This window comes from Brassica oleracea, chromosome C8 (genome assembly GCF_000695525.1).
Source record: "Brassica oleracea var. oleracea cultivar TO1000 chromosome C8, BOL, whole genome shotgun sequence".
Taxonomy (NCBI): Eukaryota; Viridiplantae; Streptophyta; class Magnoliopsida; order Brassicales; family Brassicaceae; genus Brassica; species Brassica oleracea.
This window is the reverse complement of record NC_027755.1, coordinates 37,759,691-37,776,527: the sequence shown is the minus strand read 5'-3', so window position 1 is coordinate 37,776,527 and position 16,837 is coordinate 37,759,691. Positions and strand designations below refer to the sequence as shown.

Sequence of the window (16,837 nt, the reverse complement as noted above, 5' to 3'; positions counted from 1 at the left end):
AGGCTTCCTCACTTCATCCTGAATTCCAGACAATTTGATCAAACATCGAGCATGATCTGACACACCTCCAGCATCAAAGTAAGCATGAGAATTGGGATATAGTCGCAACCAATCTCCATTGACCAAAGCTCTATCTAGTTTTTTCCCAATTGGGTCCCCATTTCTCTGATTCCACCATGTAAAGAGAGACCCCTCCGAACACCAGATCAACAAGGGAACAGTCCGTGACAGCCTCCTGAAATGCCCTCATGTTTATCTGATCAGAACGGTAATCCATACTACGCGAGTGCTCACTAGAAGACAACGTAACATTATAATCACCCAGCAAGATCCAAGGCAAGTTCAAATGAGCATACTCAGCTTGTGTTTCTCGCATCTCAGTCCATAGCTGAAGCCTCTCAGCTGCTGTGTTATAGGCATAAATAGCAGAACAGATGAACTGTTCCCCGGTAGCTGGAATTTGAACAGCACATGTTATCATCTGCGCACTTCTGTGAAGCAATGTGACTACCACTCCATCAGACCAGCAGAACCAAATACGCCCTAGTTGATGGTACCCGTAATTTGTTATTGAGTTCCAGGACGGCATTGCTGCGTCCAAACACTTCTGATGGTTCCCTTTACGAACCCTTGTTTCCAGTAGACATCCAAATAATGGTTTTTCTGTTTGAATCCAACTCTTCAGAGCGCGGTGCTTGCGTGACATGTTGAAGCCACGCATATTCCATGAAAAGAAGGACGTCATAACTTCCTAACGGAAGTTTTTTTGGAATTCCCTTGCCGCCCCACGAACTTCAGGTCCCGTGCACGCACTATCCTCTGCTTTGCTGATTTCTGATTCGATAATACCGAATTTTTCTTAGCTACTGGAGGCCCACGAGAATCCTTTGGCGAATGCTCCGATTCATTAGCTATCTCCCCCTCCTCAACATCCAAATCTACTTCCTCCACCTCATCTGCTACCTCTTCCTCGATTCCCATCAAAGGAGTAAACCGAGATGGAGACACCACCACATCTTCAACAATACTCTGTCGCTGCTCCCTCGAACCAAGTCTGGATTGTGAATTAACCACAGATATTTGCTTTTCAGTTGTCGTAGTGAATTACATCCCTTTCAAAAAGTATACGTTCAGTATTATATACAAATATTATAATGTTGACGTGTAATAACAATTTCTACGCAAAACCGGACTTTTTCATATGGATTTGTTTGAGAAATATAATGACTTTTAATTTATGTCAAAAAGAAAAAAACAAGTTCAACCTTTTCAAAAAATAACTAGTTAAATAGATGCCATTGGGTTTGACTTTCTATTTGATTTGAGGCAGCTTGTAGTCTAATTAGATCATAAAAGACAGTTTGGAATAATACGTTTACTTAGTAAGATCATCTTCAATCTATTTCTATTTTTCTAATTAAAAAAAGATTAGAATAGAAATGCATTTTGTTTTAATATATTCTTCTAAAATAATGAAATGTTATACTTTCTCTATTATATAAGAATATTATTTTTAACTTTATATTTAGAGTAAAATTATCCTTTTTATACAGAAAATATGACATCTATTTATTACAAAGAACCAATAGAGAGAGAACAAAAATATATATTTTTAACATAGTTGAATTGACCTTTTCTGAAAATGTTTTAAAATGAAACGTATGAAACACTCAATCATGCATGTATACGTAATATACATGCAACTCCTGATGTGGTGGTTGATACATAATTTTGGGAGAAACTAACGGCCGAATGGATATCCGGTATACTCGAATTTCACTTTATTTACTAAACCTGATCCAAACCCGGAAACACTCTAACCGAACCTGATCTGTTTACTATTATCGCAATCAATATTTACAGATTTCGGCGGATTCATTCATCAGCGCATCTTTCGGCGGAACCCTAAAAATAATCCTGAATTTTTTTTTTTTTTTTTTTTTTTTTCGTGTTTCAAAAAAAAAATTCAGGATTATTTTTAGGGTTCCGCCGAAAGATGCGCTGATGAATGAATCCGCCGAAATCTGTAAATATTGATTGCGATAATAGTAAACAGATCAGGTTCGGTTAGAGTGTTTCCGGGTTTGGATCAGGTTTAGTAAATAAAGTGAAATTTATCTGAGTCGATTACGTACATATTGGAGTCCGTGTTTGATTTATTCCTTCGGTTCAACATAAAAAGTCCATATCCGTTTGTTGCAGTCTGATGGATCTTGCAGCAGCCGCTTTATGCATTGGCTTTGCCTCCCTAATGAAATTTTCAAGCATTAGCAAAAAGATGTTAGTCAGTTCCTAAATATAATGTATCTGCTGATCTGCTCACTGTTGATTTCGACTGCTTGTTCCGTTCAGGACTTGTGAGCTTTTACGTCGAGCTATACCGGTGAATGACCTGAAAGGGTTGGGTAGGTTTTATAAGTTAATGTTTTTTTTCTAAGGATTGGGTATATTTTTGCTTTGTAAAATTGATATTTTTTTCCAAAAATTTCAGGGGAATTTCTTGAAAATAATAAGATAGAAAACCCCGCTGTTGTGGTACATGGAACAGTTGGATCAAACTCAACGGTGGAGAACAGCCGTTTGGGTGTTTTCGTCAAGGAAAGGGTAAAACTATGTTGCCTTTTTTTTTTTGCCTATCCAAGAGCGACATTGACTAAGACTTAATATTTAATAATGTTGGTTGGGGCTCCTTCAGGCTTCACTTGAGTTAAAGAAGATGAAACTCTTTGTCTCGGCAGTACTGGACTCGAGCGGTACCATCATCGAGGGCATGGTAAAGATTTGTGTTGCCCTTCTTTTTTTTATCTATCCAAGAGAGACATTGACTGAATAATATTGGTTGGTGCCCCTTCAGGCTTCACTTGAGTTAAAGAAGATGAATCTCATTGTTTCAGCAGTACCGGACTCGAGCAGAACCATCATCAAGGAAACGGTAAAGATTTGTGTTGCCTTTTTTAATTTTTTATCTATCCAAGAGAGATATTGACTGAATAATGTTGGCTGGTTCTCCTTCAGGATTCAGTTAAGTTTGAGAAGACGAAGCTCTTTGATTTGGCAGTACAGGAATCTAAAACCATTTTTGTGAGCCGTAAGGGAAGTTCCTTGGTATTTGGTAAGATATGTTTTCATATATGACATTATTATTTTTTTCTCAAATTCACAAACATATAGCCCTTTAAGTAATTAGTTGCTTCTATTTCCACGATGATAGGATGATGGTACTGCTCGAGTCTATGTATTGAATTACCAATATGCCGCAGGATTTTATGATACTTTAAAAACGTACTGCTCTACTGAACCAATCATTGCATACTTTAAAAGCCCTGTTTCTGATGAAAAAATCAAGGTACTTGTCCAGTAGTAATTCCTTTTTTTTTCTTCTCTGGGCTTAAATAACAATGTTGGTGTTTCTTTTTAGATTACTGAGGATATTGACTGTAAAAATTGTTCTCAAGTTCTTGAGATTGGCACGTATTTGACTGTTGTTGGTAGGGTAAGTTTTAAACTTTTAATCTTCACTTCATGGTTTCACTTAGTAGCTAGTTGAAATGTGAAATTTACTACTTCTTACTCTAGGCTGAGAGAGACAAAGATGGAGCTCCTACGATAGGAAACGCATTTCAGTTCTTCATTGGACATAGAGAACTTAACGAATTGGTTACGAATTTGGAATCAGAATCAGAGTAAGAAATATATCTTATTTATTTTAATTACTGAATATGTACTTTCTCAGAATGTTTCTCTTGTCACATTTTGCAGGGGGTGTGCGACTTTATCCTTTTCCTTAACAGTTTTGGGTGCTATTTTGCTCGCTCTGAACATAATGCAAACAGCTGTAGAAAGATCGTGATGATACAGCTTATATTACTGCTTTCAATTTGATATTTTTTTTGTTTTGTTTTTAGCTGTCATCATATCTATTAGTCGCTGACTATGTATATTTATCAATCAGATTAAAACAAAGAACGTGAGTGTGTTATTTGTATATATGATCTTGATATATATATATATATGTTTGTGTGTGGGGGGGTAGTTTAGAATATTTATGCATAAAAAGATAGGAGGAACTTGTAATGTAGTAATAATAGGAGAAACTTGATGTTGTCGAAGATGCAGTGTTGGTGAAGATGAGGGAGAACAGTATTTTCAGGAGTGTTCGCGTTTTAAGTCATGAATTCCTGATGTCGTCGACTCTCACAAAGCACTGGTTAGCTGGTATAATTTTTAATTGATACTAACTAATTAGTTAAATCCAAGAAAACTTTTTATGTAAAAAAAAAACAAGAATCCTAGGACTGAACCTAATTCTTTGAGAGTTCTGAACAAGAAATCTACCAACCTAACTTGTCTAACAAGACTTGTAAAATCCACAACCATTAATTAACATATAATATCAGTGAGTATATGATAACCAGATCAAAAGAAATATTTGAGCAGAGAAAATTAATTCGAACTAACATCATTTCGCTGCTGCTGGCAAATCTCAGTCTGATGCCAAAGCCAATGCATAAGGCAGCAGCAACAATCATCTTCCAATCGAACAAATCAAACTCGGATGCGATGCTTGGAATAGGGTTTTCGCTAATAGCTTGGTGACTACGTTACGGCTCAATGTTAAAAACTAAAAAGTGTAACATCACTGTGGGCTTTTGTTTATCAAGCCCATCTAGAACTTTGGCCTGAAAAATTTTCTCTGGTCTATATTTTTAGTTGATGCTGTAAACTCAATTCAGTCCTGGATATCCTCTTGTTGGGTGATCATTCCAAACTTTTCTATCTTAAAGGTTGTAGAAGCTGAGCTAGCTCAAAGTCCAAAGTTAGAGTTTAGTGTTTCTCAGACTATAAACACTATGACTATCTCGGTACAGAATTGGTTAAACTCCTGTCTTTTCTCGTACTAGGACTATGATGATACCGCGGAGGGAAAAAAGGTTTGCACATACTACAAGCTAGAATCCATTCCCGCGTGCTTGTAATTGATCCTACCACTGGTCAAAGGATGAGAATGTGGTGTGGAACCGTTCATGGACGGTGGTCCTGGCCAACACTTTGCTTCTCTCTCAAAGAAACGACCAAGAGGCAGCTTCTCATTGACTCCTCATTCCAAACCCAAAGGTTAGTAGTGTTAGAGCTTGTCCATAACTTCAAACGACATGAATGAGTCTTCAGTTACAACAACGGTGCTACCAACATTCCCACATCTGCCTGAAGAACCAAAGGGAGGTGAGCGCAGCGTTCAGTGCAGAGTTGGGATCCGTTTACCCAACGGACAAAGATTCCAGAAGAACTTCCTCAAAACCGATAAAATTCATGTCTGCAAAATCTCAAGAAACAACATCAGTTCTTGTCTTTCTATTTTCTAAGATTTTGTTGCCTTCGCCATTGTAGCTTCTCTGGTCTTTCAGCTATTCTCATCTTGAGGAAGAAGCCAGTTAGGCTAACACACGCGATTCCAGGTGAATCAAAGACGTTGGAGTATGAATCTACCTTAACCTTGGAGCAATCTGATGTTGCTAGTTCTATGATCTCTGCTACATGGGAATGACAAAGATCATATATAAACTATCTACGATGATGCTGCTTCTGGTATTCACATTTTTTTATTAATTTAATTTGATTAATGATTTTTAAACTAGAACTTTCACTATGCTTATTGTAGACCACAAGCAACACGAAACTGAATTGTCAAGCTAGTTCAGGTAGAGCGCTATGCGCATTGTAGCTCGTGAATTCTACACAGTTCCACGGTCATAAAAATAGCAGTTACATCTACAAGTGGCATTTTAAAAACTATGAGAAAAATCAAAAGAAGAGAGAAAATTACAATGAGTTAGTTACAAATATTTATTTTATATTTGTATTCATTAACATATTAATTTGTTTTCACCTTTTTAGTAGGGAGGCCAAAACATTGACTTTGAGTTAATACATAACGACTAAGAGTTAGACTTATATCTTAATATAAAATGTCACTAGTTGTCTCTTGTTAAATATAGTTACGTTTATCACTAGTTTAGTATTTTTATATAAATGAACAATCTTATATATTAAAACAAAAGTCACAACCTTGTTCATGCGTGATTTTTTTAAAAATGGACCTAATGGATATATTCCTAAAAAGTCATGTTACATTTAATCTCTGATCTTATCATTTAAACTCTGGGCATACCAGAAATTTTTATTGGACTATCAATAATTGAATTTAAACAATAGATGATACATTGAATTTATAAATAGTCTAAATTAAATAGATATAATTTAATGTTATAATACTATTCTTTTATATATTAATTATTTAAATATTTGTCGATATTAATTTTTAAAATTATAAAGATTTTTTTTAAATAACAAAAATCATATTATCTAACAATGATTAATTTTTACTACCTTAAACCAATGAAAACAAATTTTAAACTATATAGTTTATTTTAGAAATTAAACAATAAATGTTTAATTATTTACTCATGAAGCGAAAATTTTAATTTTTTAAAAACTTTCTAAATTTGTGAAATGTTACAATATCTTTGAATATGACAATAAAATAATATTTTACTAATCTTTATATATATAGCTATGATTTTAATAATGAAATAATAATCCGAAAATATATATATAAAAAAAGATACAAATACATGTGAAAGTTTGAAACAATCTATTCAATGAAAAAAATATACCGTAAACTTATTATGTTTTAAAATTGATAGATATATATATTATAACATATACCAATTTAGAATTGAAAAAAAAATGTTTATATAAAAATAAATGAAAACAAAAACCCGCGCGGTTGTGCGGGTCGAGATCTAGTTTTAATTAATAGGATATCAATACTGTTAAAAGAGAAGGAATCCTAAAAAATCTACTTAAAAAGTTGTTGAGGCGGCTCGAGCTTGTCCAATAGCGCCAAGCTCGTCTGGATGGCCAAAACCTCTGTGTGGTTAGACTAAATGTAATGTAGCAGCATCATGGGTCAGTCGGTCAAGTAAGAGTGGAGGGGCATGGATTGCTCGTGATAATAATGGGGTGGCCCTTATACATAGTAGAAGAGCTTTCTCTAATGCTCAAGATCCTCTAACTGCTGCTCTGATATCGCTTTTATGGTCTATCAATGATCTACGAAGTCTGCGTATGGACAAGATCATCTTCGAAACGTCCTCATATTGTCTCCGAGATGTTTTCCTCCACCCTGTAGCTAATGCTCCTCACAGACAGTTGATAACTGCAAACTTAAATAGCTTGAAGGGTTTTGTATATTGGATAGTGGAACATGTGGTTCCTGATAACAACAAAGTTGCCTCTCTAATCGCTGCAAGTGTCACTAAGGAACACCGTTATCAATCCTACGTGGCTTCTGGAGGTCCTTCTTGGTGCAAGCCATGTTGAATCAAGAAGCCGATGTGCCTCAACATTAAGGAGCTTCTGATCTTTGTGGAAAGCTCAGTCCTGCTTTACCGCCTATTGGTGGATTTCCTTTTTCTTTTCTTTTTCTATTTCGGATATCTAGCTTATGGGATTCTCCTTTTATTCATTTGAACCCTTGTTTTCTCGTTGTGACCGTCTTTGGTTTGAGTTTTTCTCAACCTTATTTGAATGAATCCAGCGTTAAAAAAAAAAAAAGTTGTTGCACCTTTTCATTAGATTGCTAATATTTTAGTTTTACCTTAAATTTATACTAACAATATGTTACAATTTATTTCTCTAACAATAATTTACTCAATACTTCTTATTTATTAGGCTCACGTTTTCTGTACATATTAATATCGGATATTAACCACATGCACAATTTTTTTTATTATTTGTTCATTTATATGAATCAGAGTTTTGTTAACCGAAGCCTAATTAAAATTAGATTGTCTAAGCATGTATATCATAATTTGTAAACGGAAGTCCAATTTTTATGTATTTAAATGTTCAGGTTTGTTGACAAAAAAATGTTAAGGTTTAAATTGGACTTCCGTTTATAAATTATGATATATGGGCTTAGACAATCTAATTTTAGTTAGGCTTCGGTAAACAAACTCTGATTCATATAAATGGACAAATAAAAAAAAATTGTGCATGTGGCTAAGATCCGATATTAATATGTACAAAAAACGTGGGCCTAATAAATAAGAAGTATTGAGTCAACTATCGTTAGAGAAATAAATGGTAACATATTGTTAGTATAAATTTACGGTAAGATTAAAATATTAGTAATCTAATGAAAGGGTGCCACAACTTTTTTAAGTAGATTTTTTAGGATTCTTTTTCTTTTAATAGTATTGATAGGTTGAATTTATATGTTCTATACGATAACTTTTTGATTTGATTAGATAACTCTTTTGTTAATATTAAATAACAACACTATCGATTAAACATATATATCATTTTCGCTTATAATTTCAAAAAAAAACCCACTTTTACAAAATAAAACATCAACAAACCTATAAACATAAAAACACAATTATACGATTCAAAACCCAAATTTCATAATTATTAAAAATAAATCAAAAACAATCCGCGTTTTCTAAGCGCGGGTCAAAATCTAGTCAGTAGTTACCATGAAATAACTATGAATAATTGAGCTAATACTCTTTAATACCATCATACACTGGAGCACACGCCTACAACAGATTTTTACTGTTTTATTTTATTTTAATAAAAGCTTTTGGTAAACTTTGTTTCTTTGTAATGCTAAATATATTTTGTATTTATAGTGTACCGTGCATTTTCATATGTACACAATATATTAATGTATAAAATAAATATTTTTTTAATATAACAATGAAAAAAATGGTTAACCACTATGTATGCACTAATCTTATAAGTAATTTTTCAAAAAAATTAGATAGCAATACTTGCAAACAAACAAAAAATGACAAAAGTGATTTGAAAAAAAATTAAAAATGATATTATAGCAGATTACAAATAAACAATTCGGTGTATAAAAATAACATAATTAATAATTTAATTCATCCATTATAAATAAAATATATATATAAAGTCATATAATTGAAAGAAATTTAGTAATTATTTTTGTTTACTCTGTCGTGGCTAGTGTGCAAGATAATATTCTAGGTATACAGGAAAATAGATGAAAAGTAGTGAAGGATTTGGTTGTTTAATACAAAAATTATGAGTTAAATGAAGAGAAAGGGAAAGGCTTTGTTAAAAGCCATAAGAGAGACACGAGAAGGAGTATGAGGTGCCACCCTGACCACACCTGCATGTGCCCACATCTCACTGTTTTACAATGACACACAAACTCTAATCTTCCCCATTCTTTTGAAAAAAGGTTTAAAATAACAATGTACCGAATTTTTTAAATTAAAGGCTAAAATTAGTTTACAATTTATTTAATTTTAAATCTATGTTGCAATATAAAGGAAAATGATTTAAGATATTAATTTTATGACAATGTAGCACTGGAATTTTTATATATGAATATTTTATAAGTGAAATTTAGATTAATTCACAAATGAAGAGGAGTAGTTTTTAAAAAAATTACAAAGTAAATTAACTATGGTTAAATCATGATGACGCAGCTTAATCAACAAACCACCATACGTTACACTTACAGAGTAGAAACGTACCAAATTTTACTTTGTTTTTTTTTTCAAAAACATTAAATTTTTCTTTAGTAGTGAAAAAGGGAAATGGACTGTAGCTATATATAATAAGATTTTAACAAGACTCAATCCCAATTATTAAAAAAAAAACAGAGCAACAAAGCAAGAGAGAAAGAGAGAGAAAGAAAGAGTGATAGGGCTTTTTCTTTAAGGTGTGTGTATTTGTATATTTATTATATTTGCCTATGGCTTCTTCATCCTCTAACATTATCATCATCTACTTGGTTTCTTTCTTTGTCTCTGAGTTTTAGCTTTTTGTTGACCTTTTTCTTCTTGGTTTCTTTCTCTGCATCTCAAGACTTAGTTGCAATAAAAACAACTTATAGTATGTCTTCTATCAAAAACTACAAATTAAAAATAACTCTTTGGATTTATATTTGTTCTCTATGTTCTCGTAAATGTCTTCTAGTGATATAATTTTTTTTTTCATGTCGTCAATCTCTATGGCTTCTTCCTGTTATAATTCCTTACTTTCGTTTTCTTCTGAATCATATTTCATTTCTATCTTCTCTCTCACTTTTAAATTATTTTATTAATGGATCTTTGTAGATTAAGCAAAAGCAGAACTTGAGAAGATGTCTTCATCGTACAACAACACAATTTCATCATCCTCCACTCAGTCTTTCCTCCTCCCCAGCGCCGCCACCGGATCAAACAACTTTAACCGTGAAGAGACGGCGATGACGATGATCCAACAACCCAACTCCGTTGCTCCACCACCACCACCCAAAAAACGAAGAAACCAACCTGGAAACTCATGTGAGTACCTCTTATTTATATTTTGTTGTTATACACAAACATATAAGTGTGTGTGTGCGTGTTCAAATTCCCAAAAAAAAAAGAATCAATAAGCCTCAGTGAAGAGTTTTCCTTTTGGGAGGAAATACAAAAAGAAAAGAACCCTAAATTTTAATTCACTTTTCTTTGTTATCATTCTTGATAATCAAGAATTAGGATTATCATCATTCAATCGTAGATATATATTATTTAGAAATTATTGTAATCTATTCAACAATTTTTACGAGAAGATTAGTCTATTCAATTTTCTTATATGATATTATCTCTTGAGTAATGGTTTTTATTCTAGTGTTCAAATATTTTTCTTTTGCTTGAACAGATCCAGATGCTGAAGTGATAGCGTTATCTCCAAAGACGATCATGGCAACAAATAGGTTCCTATGTGAAGTGTGCAACAAAGGATTTCAAAGAGAACAGAATCTACAGCTTCACCGGAGAGGACACAACCTTCCATGGAAGCTGAAACAAAAGTCGAACAAAGAAGTGAGGAGGAAGGTGTATATTTGTCCGGAGCCCACGTGCGTCCACCATGACCCGTCACGTGCTCTTGGAGACCTCACCGGAATAAAGAAGCATTATTACCGGAAACACGGTGAGAAGAAGTGGAATTGCGAGAAATGCTCTAAGCGTTACGCTGTTCAATCTGATTGGAAAGCTCATTCTAAAATTTGTGGTACCAAAGAGTATCGATGTGACTGTGGTACCATCTTCTCTAGGTAAACTATCTTTCTTGGTTCCATTAAATTATTTTGTTCATATTATATATCATATGAAATTAAAATTGATTAATACTATAGTGTGAAAAGAACATGTATATGTTAATATAATCTTTATAAAACCGTGTTGGTATCTCATAGTCTATAGCGGTCATCATTTTGTTATTCGAAACTAGAAGCATTTCTTACTTCGAGTTTACATGTCGGCTCTAAATTTATAAGGTTCATACTCTGGCTTCTGCTTGAAATTCCAGTTAAAAAGGCATGTCGGTCAGTGAATATTAATTATTAACGAATTATTAGGCAAGCTATGTATAATGCATGAGTGTGGTGCCCTCTCTATATATATTTTGATTTGTGACTGAAATCTACGCGTTTAGATATCATCATCTATATTGGTCTCGGAATATCATATTTCCTACATAGGGACATGAACACATATGCATATATGCGCATAGGATCTATCAACTTATTTGGTTGGTTGCTAATGAGTAGAGTTAGTGAGGAAGACAGTAAAGATGAAAGGAGAAAAATAAAAGATGCTAAATTTGGTCACATGTGAGTTGGATTTGTTTCCATGCATTCCCACTTTTGTTTTCTTCTTCACCTTTGCAGGTTCCTCTTTCCATGTAACTCCTCTTCTTGTGGGTCTCACCCCCTTTCTTTCTCCTCTCTCTCTCTCATCATTATATAGAATTATTATATTAAGTATGTGCTTTATGCCTTTATGTATTAGAAGGGGAGGGGTTGGTTTAATTTCTTAGTTAATGAATATTGTGGTCTGCGTGATATAGGAGTGGTTAACGACCACTTTACATTTCTAGGGTTTGTATTTCTTTTTAATTTCTAAAATATTTTTGTTTTTAGTTTTTATATACATACACTGTAATATTGACCGTTATCTTAATTACTTCTTTGGGGTGATATTGCAGAAGAGACAGTTACATTACACACAGGGCATTCTGTGATGCATTAATACAAGAGTCAGCAAGAAACCCTACCGTGAGCTTCACCGCAATGGCAGCCGCTAGTGGAGGTGGTGGCAGACATGGCTTTTACGGCGGTGCTTCTTCCGCTCTCTCGCACAACCATTTCGGTAACAACTCAAACACTGGTTTTACCCCTCTAGCGGCAGGTTACAATCTGAACCGTTCATCTTCCGAAAAGTTTGAAGACTTCATTCCTCAGCCCACAAACCCTTATCATGGCCCAAACAATTTCCTCATGCAATGCTCTTCAAACCAAGGATTGTTGGCACACAATGATCAAAGTCTCTTGAACCAGCACGGTATGATCAGCCTTGGTGATACCATCAACAATAACAACAACAACTTGTTTAACCTCGGAAACTTTCAGCACAATATCAAGAACTCTGATCAGATAAGTGTTCCTTCACTTTTCGCTGATGGTGCTGAAAACAACCATCCTTCTGCTTTGCTAAGAGGGTTAACTTCTTCATCTTCGTCAAGTGCGGTAGTTAACGAATTTGGAGATAATGAGAATGGAAACCTTCATGGTTTAATGAACTCTCTAGCTACGACAACAGATCAACAAGGTCGATCTGGTAGCAGCATTTTCGACCTTCATTTCGGTAACAATCTTAGCATGGGAGGCTCTGATAGGTTGACTTTGGATTTTCTAGGCGTTAATGGAAGAGTTATGAGTAATGTAAATGGTCGTGGTGGTCGTAACCCAGTTCCTTTAGACACTGAGATGAAGTTTTCACAACCAAATCATCCATTTGAAAGAGCTTGAGATGATCATATGCAAAGATAAGTTGTTGGGTTCCATGGAGACTTTATTTATAAGTTTTTTTCGTGTTTGTCGTTGTCAACTATTGAAGTGGGATCAAGTATCCTCTCTTTAGTACTTCAGTTTCGTCAAGTTGGTTTTCCTTGTTTTTATGATGTTGTCAGTGTGGAATCTCGAACCGGGGCTCCTATGGATTCTTCAACCATCTGAGTTAATTCCGCTAATTAATTATATATAATATTTCAGTTTTCCCTTCTTTTGAAATATGCATTAGTTTTAATTTAACGTCTTGAACGATCGTATAATTTGTTAGCAAAGTACATTTTCCGGTATGAGTTGATGTATCCAATGCCAGCTTAATACAATTTATTATTTTACTCATAGTTAGAAAATGATGTTCTTAGTAAGAATTGAACCCATTATTTATAAGATATAATATTAAATCCTTCAAACCACTGTAACAGTGAGATTTATTTGTAATTCTTAGCTATACAACGTATGTTAAGAAAAATATTATTATAAACTATACCACATGACATTTATTAATTCTTGCATAACAAATGAATAAATTTCTTGATTGATTCATATATAAATTGTGTATCTTACGTTGCACATGCAAGTTATGAGCCAGATTTCAAGATATATATGTCTACAATAATACGTCAAACGAATCGGATGATATTCCAGCAAAAGCATATAATACAAGCAGAAGCATCCAATATTCCAACATTATTCAAGCTCGTGTCGTAATCCTATATTTATATAATAAGTATAGTTATAAACTTATAATTGTCAGTTTTGTTGTAATATATATTATAGTATACAAATAGAGCAAAGATGTCCGGCCCCCTAATACAAAATAACGCAGTTATCAAATATTACATATAAACCGTATCTAATTATTTAAGTAAACAATTTGATTTTCCAAAACATAAATCAGCTTACACAAACGCCATTAGTTTAACTGGTTCGAGATGGAAACTTTTGTGTCGAACAAACTATATATGCTTAGAAATATGAGCTTAAACGGGAAAAATAACAGAAAAAGAGTTTTAACGTACGTACCCGTCAAAATTTTAAGTTAAATAAAGATATTGACATTTTGAAGACATAACTTAACTCTGTGTCTTTTGGTCTTTAACTCTTTGACTCCACCTACTCCATTTTTATTTCTATCCATGCTTCGTAACTTAATGCTTATCAAATTATATATTTGCTACAAAATGTAATAATTGATCAGATTCTATTTGAACTGGCCCAATTTAATTAATTCTGACATATCTATATAGAGATACTTTTATGAATAGATTGACAGTGATTATAGTCATGTTGGCGTACTTTTAAATTCATACACAATATATTCGAAAATCAAAGTAAACTAATTCAGCTTTGTAAATAAGAGAATAAAATGTATATAGTCCTTAAATATAAAGTTGGAACTATAACTTTGTAAAAATATACGTTGACTATAGTGGGATAGAGAGTACCAATCACCAAAGTTTAAAAAAGATCCTAGTGATAATATATATATATATATACTTAGACACAGTCTGTCTAAGCTCAAACAGATCCTATAAGTTTGCCATCCTTTTTATATGTTTCTTCGGCGGATTCGATCGGTTCCGAAAAATGCATTTAATACTATAATATGGATTATCTATACTATCTGATTCGAGTTTAAAATGTCTTCGGACTAATTCCAATGAGTAAATGGATCGAGTGTTACCAGAGTACCTGTAAACTGTTTGAATCGAATCTCAAATCCAAACTTCTCATATAATTGTGATTTTGTTTCATGTGAAACTCAAACTTTGGAGGAATCTGCCATCCTTATATTTATTTGAAATTTATAATCATAATTTTTAAAAATATATATGCAAAACTTATATATTATTTCTTCTCGAATATGAGGTTTCAAAACTTGGAAATGGTCAAAATATATCAATAAAAATATATTTTATATTTTTCTCATTAAGAGATTGGGGAAAATGGAAAAGTATGTAAATGATAGACTTATTCCTAACGTGAAAGAAAATATCATCGAAGAAATATCGACGAATTCTACAAAATAATTTGGAATAAGGTGTCCACTTCATATCTGGTTAATCTCTGATTACAACCGATACATAATATACATACACACACATTATATAGGCAGAAAACATCATGTTTAATAAATGAAGAAAAAATTAAGTTTTTTAACAGCGAGCGAGATAGCCACATTATACTCTTTTAAAAAACTTAACATTTTAATTTATTGTCTTATAAAATTGAATGATAAAGCAATATATATAAACAACAAAAACGATTATTGTTAGGAAGATATATACATATAAGAGTAATGATGAATATGCATGTTTATGTATGCATAGATAAATAGTGATGAACTAGGAATCAAATCTATAGTAAAAAAAGTCTGGTGACAAAAGTGGACGACTGAATCATAAAAGAACATGATGATCAGTGGATATATAAAACACAAATTGAAGAAAACAAAAAATTCAAAAACATTTTTTTTTGATAAATTCTATCGGCTGATCCGGTCCGCTTCGGGAAGAACCACTTAGTGCTACACAGTGGATTGGCTACCACACTGTCTGGCTCGAGTTTGGAATATCTTTCGACTAATGTCAAGAGGAGAACCGATCATCTATTAGTCTATTATTTAAACCACTTGGACCGAAACTCAAGTCCATAACTGATGTAAATACACATCAAACCCCAAAATATTACCAATATACTACCACCACTTGGTTTCAAAAAATATTTTTATCCATTGCGGTTTTGTTACTATTTTCCTCTTTCTTACAGTTTTAATATTCAGTTTTGTTAAACTGTAAACAATAGAACGAAAATTTTGCTGTGATACTCTTTATTTTATGCATCTTTTTTTCGTATTTGCTTAATTATTACGTTTTCCTTTTATTTTCAGAAGTGTAGTACATGTACTGTGACAACCCATCCCGCTCACTCGGAATCTGGCTCACAGCCTTCCAGGGCACCGACCCCAACCCCTCCATTATGAGTTCTCTTTGACTCCATAATTAGGTTGTTGGTGTGCTTGGCGTTACTCGAACCCAAGACCTCACCCTTTTAACAACACTTCCACAGGACGAGTTGTCACCAATTAAAAAAGTCGATTTTTTATGACAACCCATCCCGCTCATTCGGAATCCGGCTCACAGCCATGCATGGCACGATCCAACCCCTCCTTTATGAGTTCTCTCTGACTCAGTAATTAGGTTGTTGGTGCGCTTGGCGTTACTCGAACCCAAAACCTCACCCTTTAACAACACTCCCACAAGACGAGTTGTCACCAATTGATATGCAGGTCAATTGGTGACAACTCGTCATGTGGGAGTGTTGTTAAAGGGTGAGATCTTGGGTTCGAGTAACGCCAAGCGCACCAACAACCTAATTATGGAGTTAGAGAGAACTCATAATGGAAGGATTGGTGCCCTGCAAGGCTGTGAGCCGGATTCCGAATGAGCGGAATGGGTTGTCACATATATAATGCTCACATGTATAAGTGAGCGGGATGGGTTGTAACTCATCAATTTTAGTTGATAATACGTTAATAATTAGACAAACATAATCCTAATTTCTAAAAACATAGCGTCAATTCAACTTTGGTATGACCTCAATTCTTATAATCTGTCGAACTGAACTTGATTTAGCTCATATAGCATACTTTTATGATTGGAGATTTTTAACCAAAACATATAGACGAATCTTCAAAATCATTGCACCGTATGTTTTTCAACAAATATATTTTTATTTTCTTTGAAATCTATGAAATCAAAATAATATTATACTATTTAAAAAACATGGCATGTTCTTTTGTGTCTCCTAGAGTTCCATCTATCATTGCACAATAGTGTGTATATATATATATACTTTGAATCATGATCTGCTGTTCTAATGGTTTTTAGTATTCAGTACACAAGCAAATTTCCTAATGTA

At 33.5% G+C, this 16,837-nt stretch overlaps 2 protein-coding genes across 7 annotated transcripts; both read left to right on the top strand.

Moving 5' to 3' along the window:
* The first annotated feature begins 2,139 nt into the window (after positions 1-2,139).
* Positions 2,140-3,962, top strand: LOC106311474. 4 transcript variants are annotated; one of them, XM_013748657.1, is made up of 10 exons: positions 2,140-2,280; positions 2,353-2,405; positions 2,492-2,604; positions 2,696-2,773; positions 2,855-2,932; positions 3,016-3,112; positions 3,188-3,346; positions 3,419-3,493; positions 3,577-3,683; positions 3,760-3,962. In XM_013748657.1, the coding sequence occupies exons 1-7, from the start codon at positions 2,207-2,209 to the stop codon at positions 3,214-3,216; spliced, it is 522 nt and encodes a 173-aa protein (XP_013604111.1). In that variant the 5' UTR covers positions 2,140-2,206; the 3' UTR covers positions 3,217-3,346; positions 3,419-3,493; positions 3,577-3,683; positions 3,760-3,962. The 4 variants fall into 4 exon arrangements, with proteins under 4 accessions (XP_013604111.1, XP_013604113.1, XP_013604112.1 ...); XM_013748659.1 differs by having other exon boundaries at positions 3,212-3,346; positions 3,577-3,962; XM_013748658.1 differs by having other exon boundaries at positions 3,419-3,488; positions 3,577-3,962.
* Positions 3,963-9,792: 5,830 nt separating this feature from the next.
* LOC106307634 (protein indeterminate-domain 6, chloroplastic-like) lies at positions 9,793-13,138 on the top strand. 3 transcript variants are annotated; one of them, XM_013744638.1, is made up of 4 exons: positions 9,793-9,931; positions 10,155-10,367; positions 10,726-11,122; positions 12,055-13,138. In XM_013744638.1, exons 2-4 carry the CDS (start codon positions 10,184-10,186, stop codon positions 12,875-12,877), a joined length of 1,404 nt encoding a protein of 467 aa, XP_013600092.1. In that variant the 5' UTR covers positions 9,793-9,931; positions 10,155-10,183; the 3' UTR covers positions 12,878-13,138. The 3 variants fall into 3 exon arrangements, with proteins under 3 accessions (XP_013600092.1, XP_013600093.1, XP_013600094.1); XM_013744639.1 differs by having other exon boundaries at positions 9,793-9,933; positions 10,158-10,367; XM_013744640.1 differs by having other exon boundaries at positions 9,798-9,833; positions 10,158-10,367.
* Positions 13,139-16,837: the final 3,699 nt, after the last annotated feature.

Coding starts and splice junctions, on each gene's coding strand:
- LOC106311474 (XM_013748658.1), top strand. CDS start 2,207: ATGGATCTTGCAGCAGCCGCTTTATGCATTGGCTTTGCCTCCCTAATG. Junction 2,774..2,854: donor GTACCATCATCGAGGGCATG/GTAAAGATTTGT, acceptor GTGCCCCTTCAG/GCTTCACTTGAGTTAAAGAA. Junction 2,933..3,015: donor GAACCATCATCAAGGAAACG/GTAAAGATTTGT, acceptor GTTCTCCTTCAG/GATTCAGTTAAGTTTGAGAA.
- LOC106307634 (XM_013744638.1), top strand. CDS start 10,184: ATGTCTTCATCGTACAACAACACAATTTCATCATCCTCCACTCAGTCT. Junction 10,368..10,725: donor AAACCAACCTGGAAACTCAT/GTGAGTACCTCT, acceptor TTGCTTGAACAG/ATCCAGATGCTGAAGTGATA. Junction 11,123..12,054: donor TGTGGTACCATCTTCTCTAG/GTAAACTATCTT, acceptor GTGATATTGCAG/AAGAGACAGTTACATTACAC.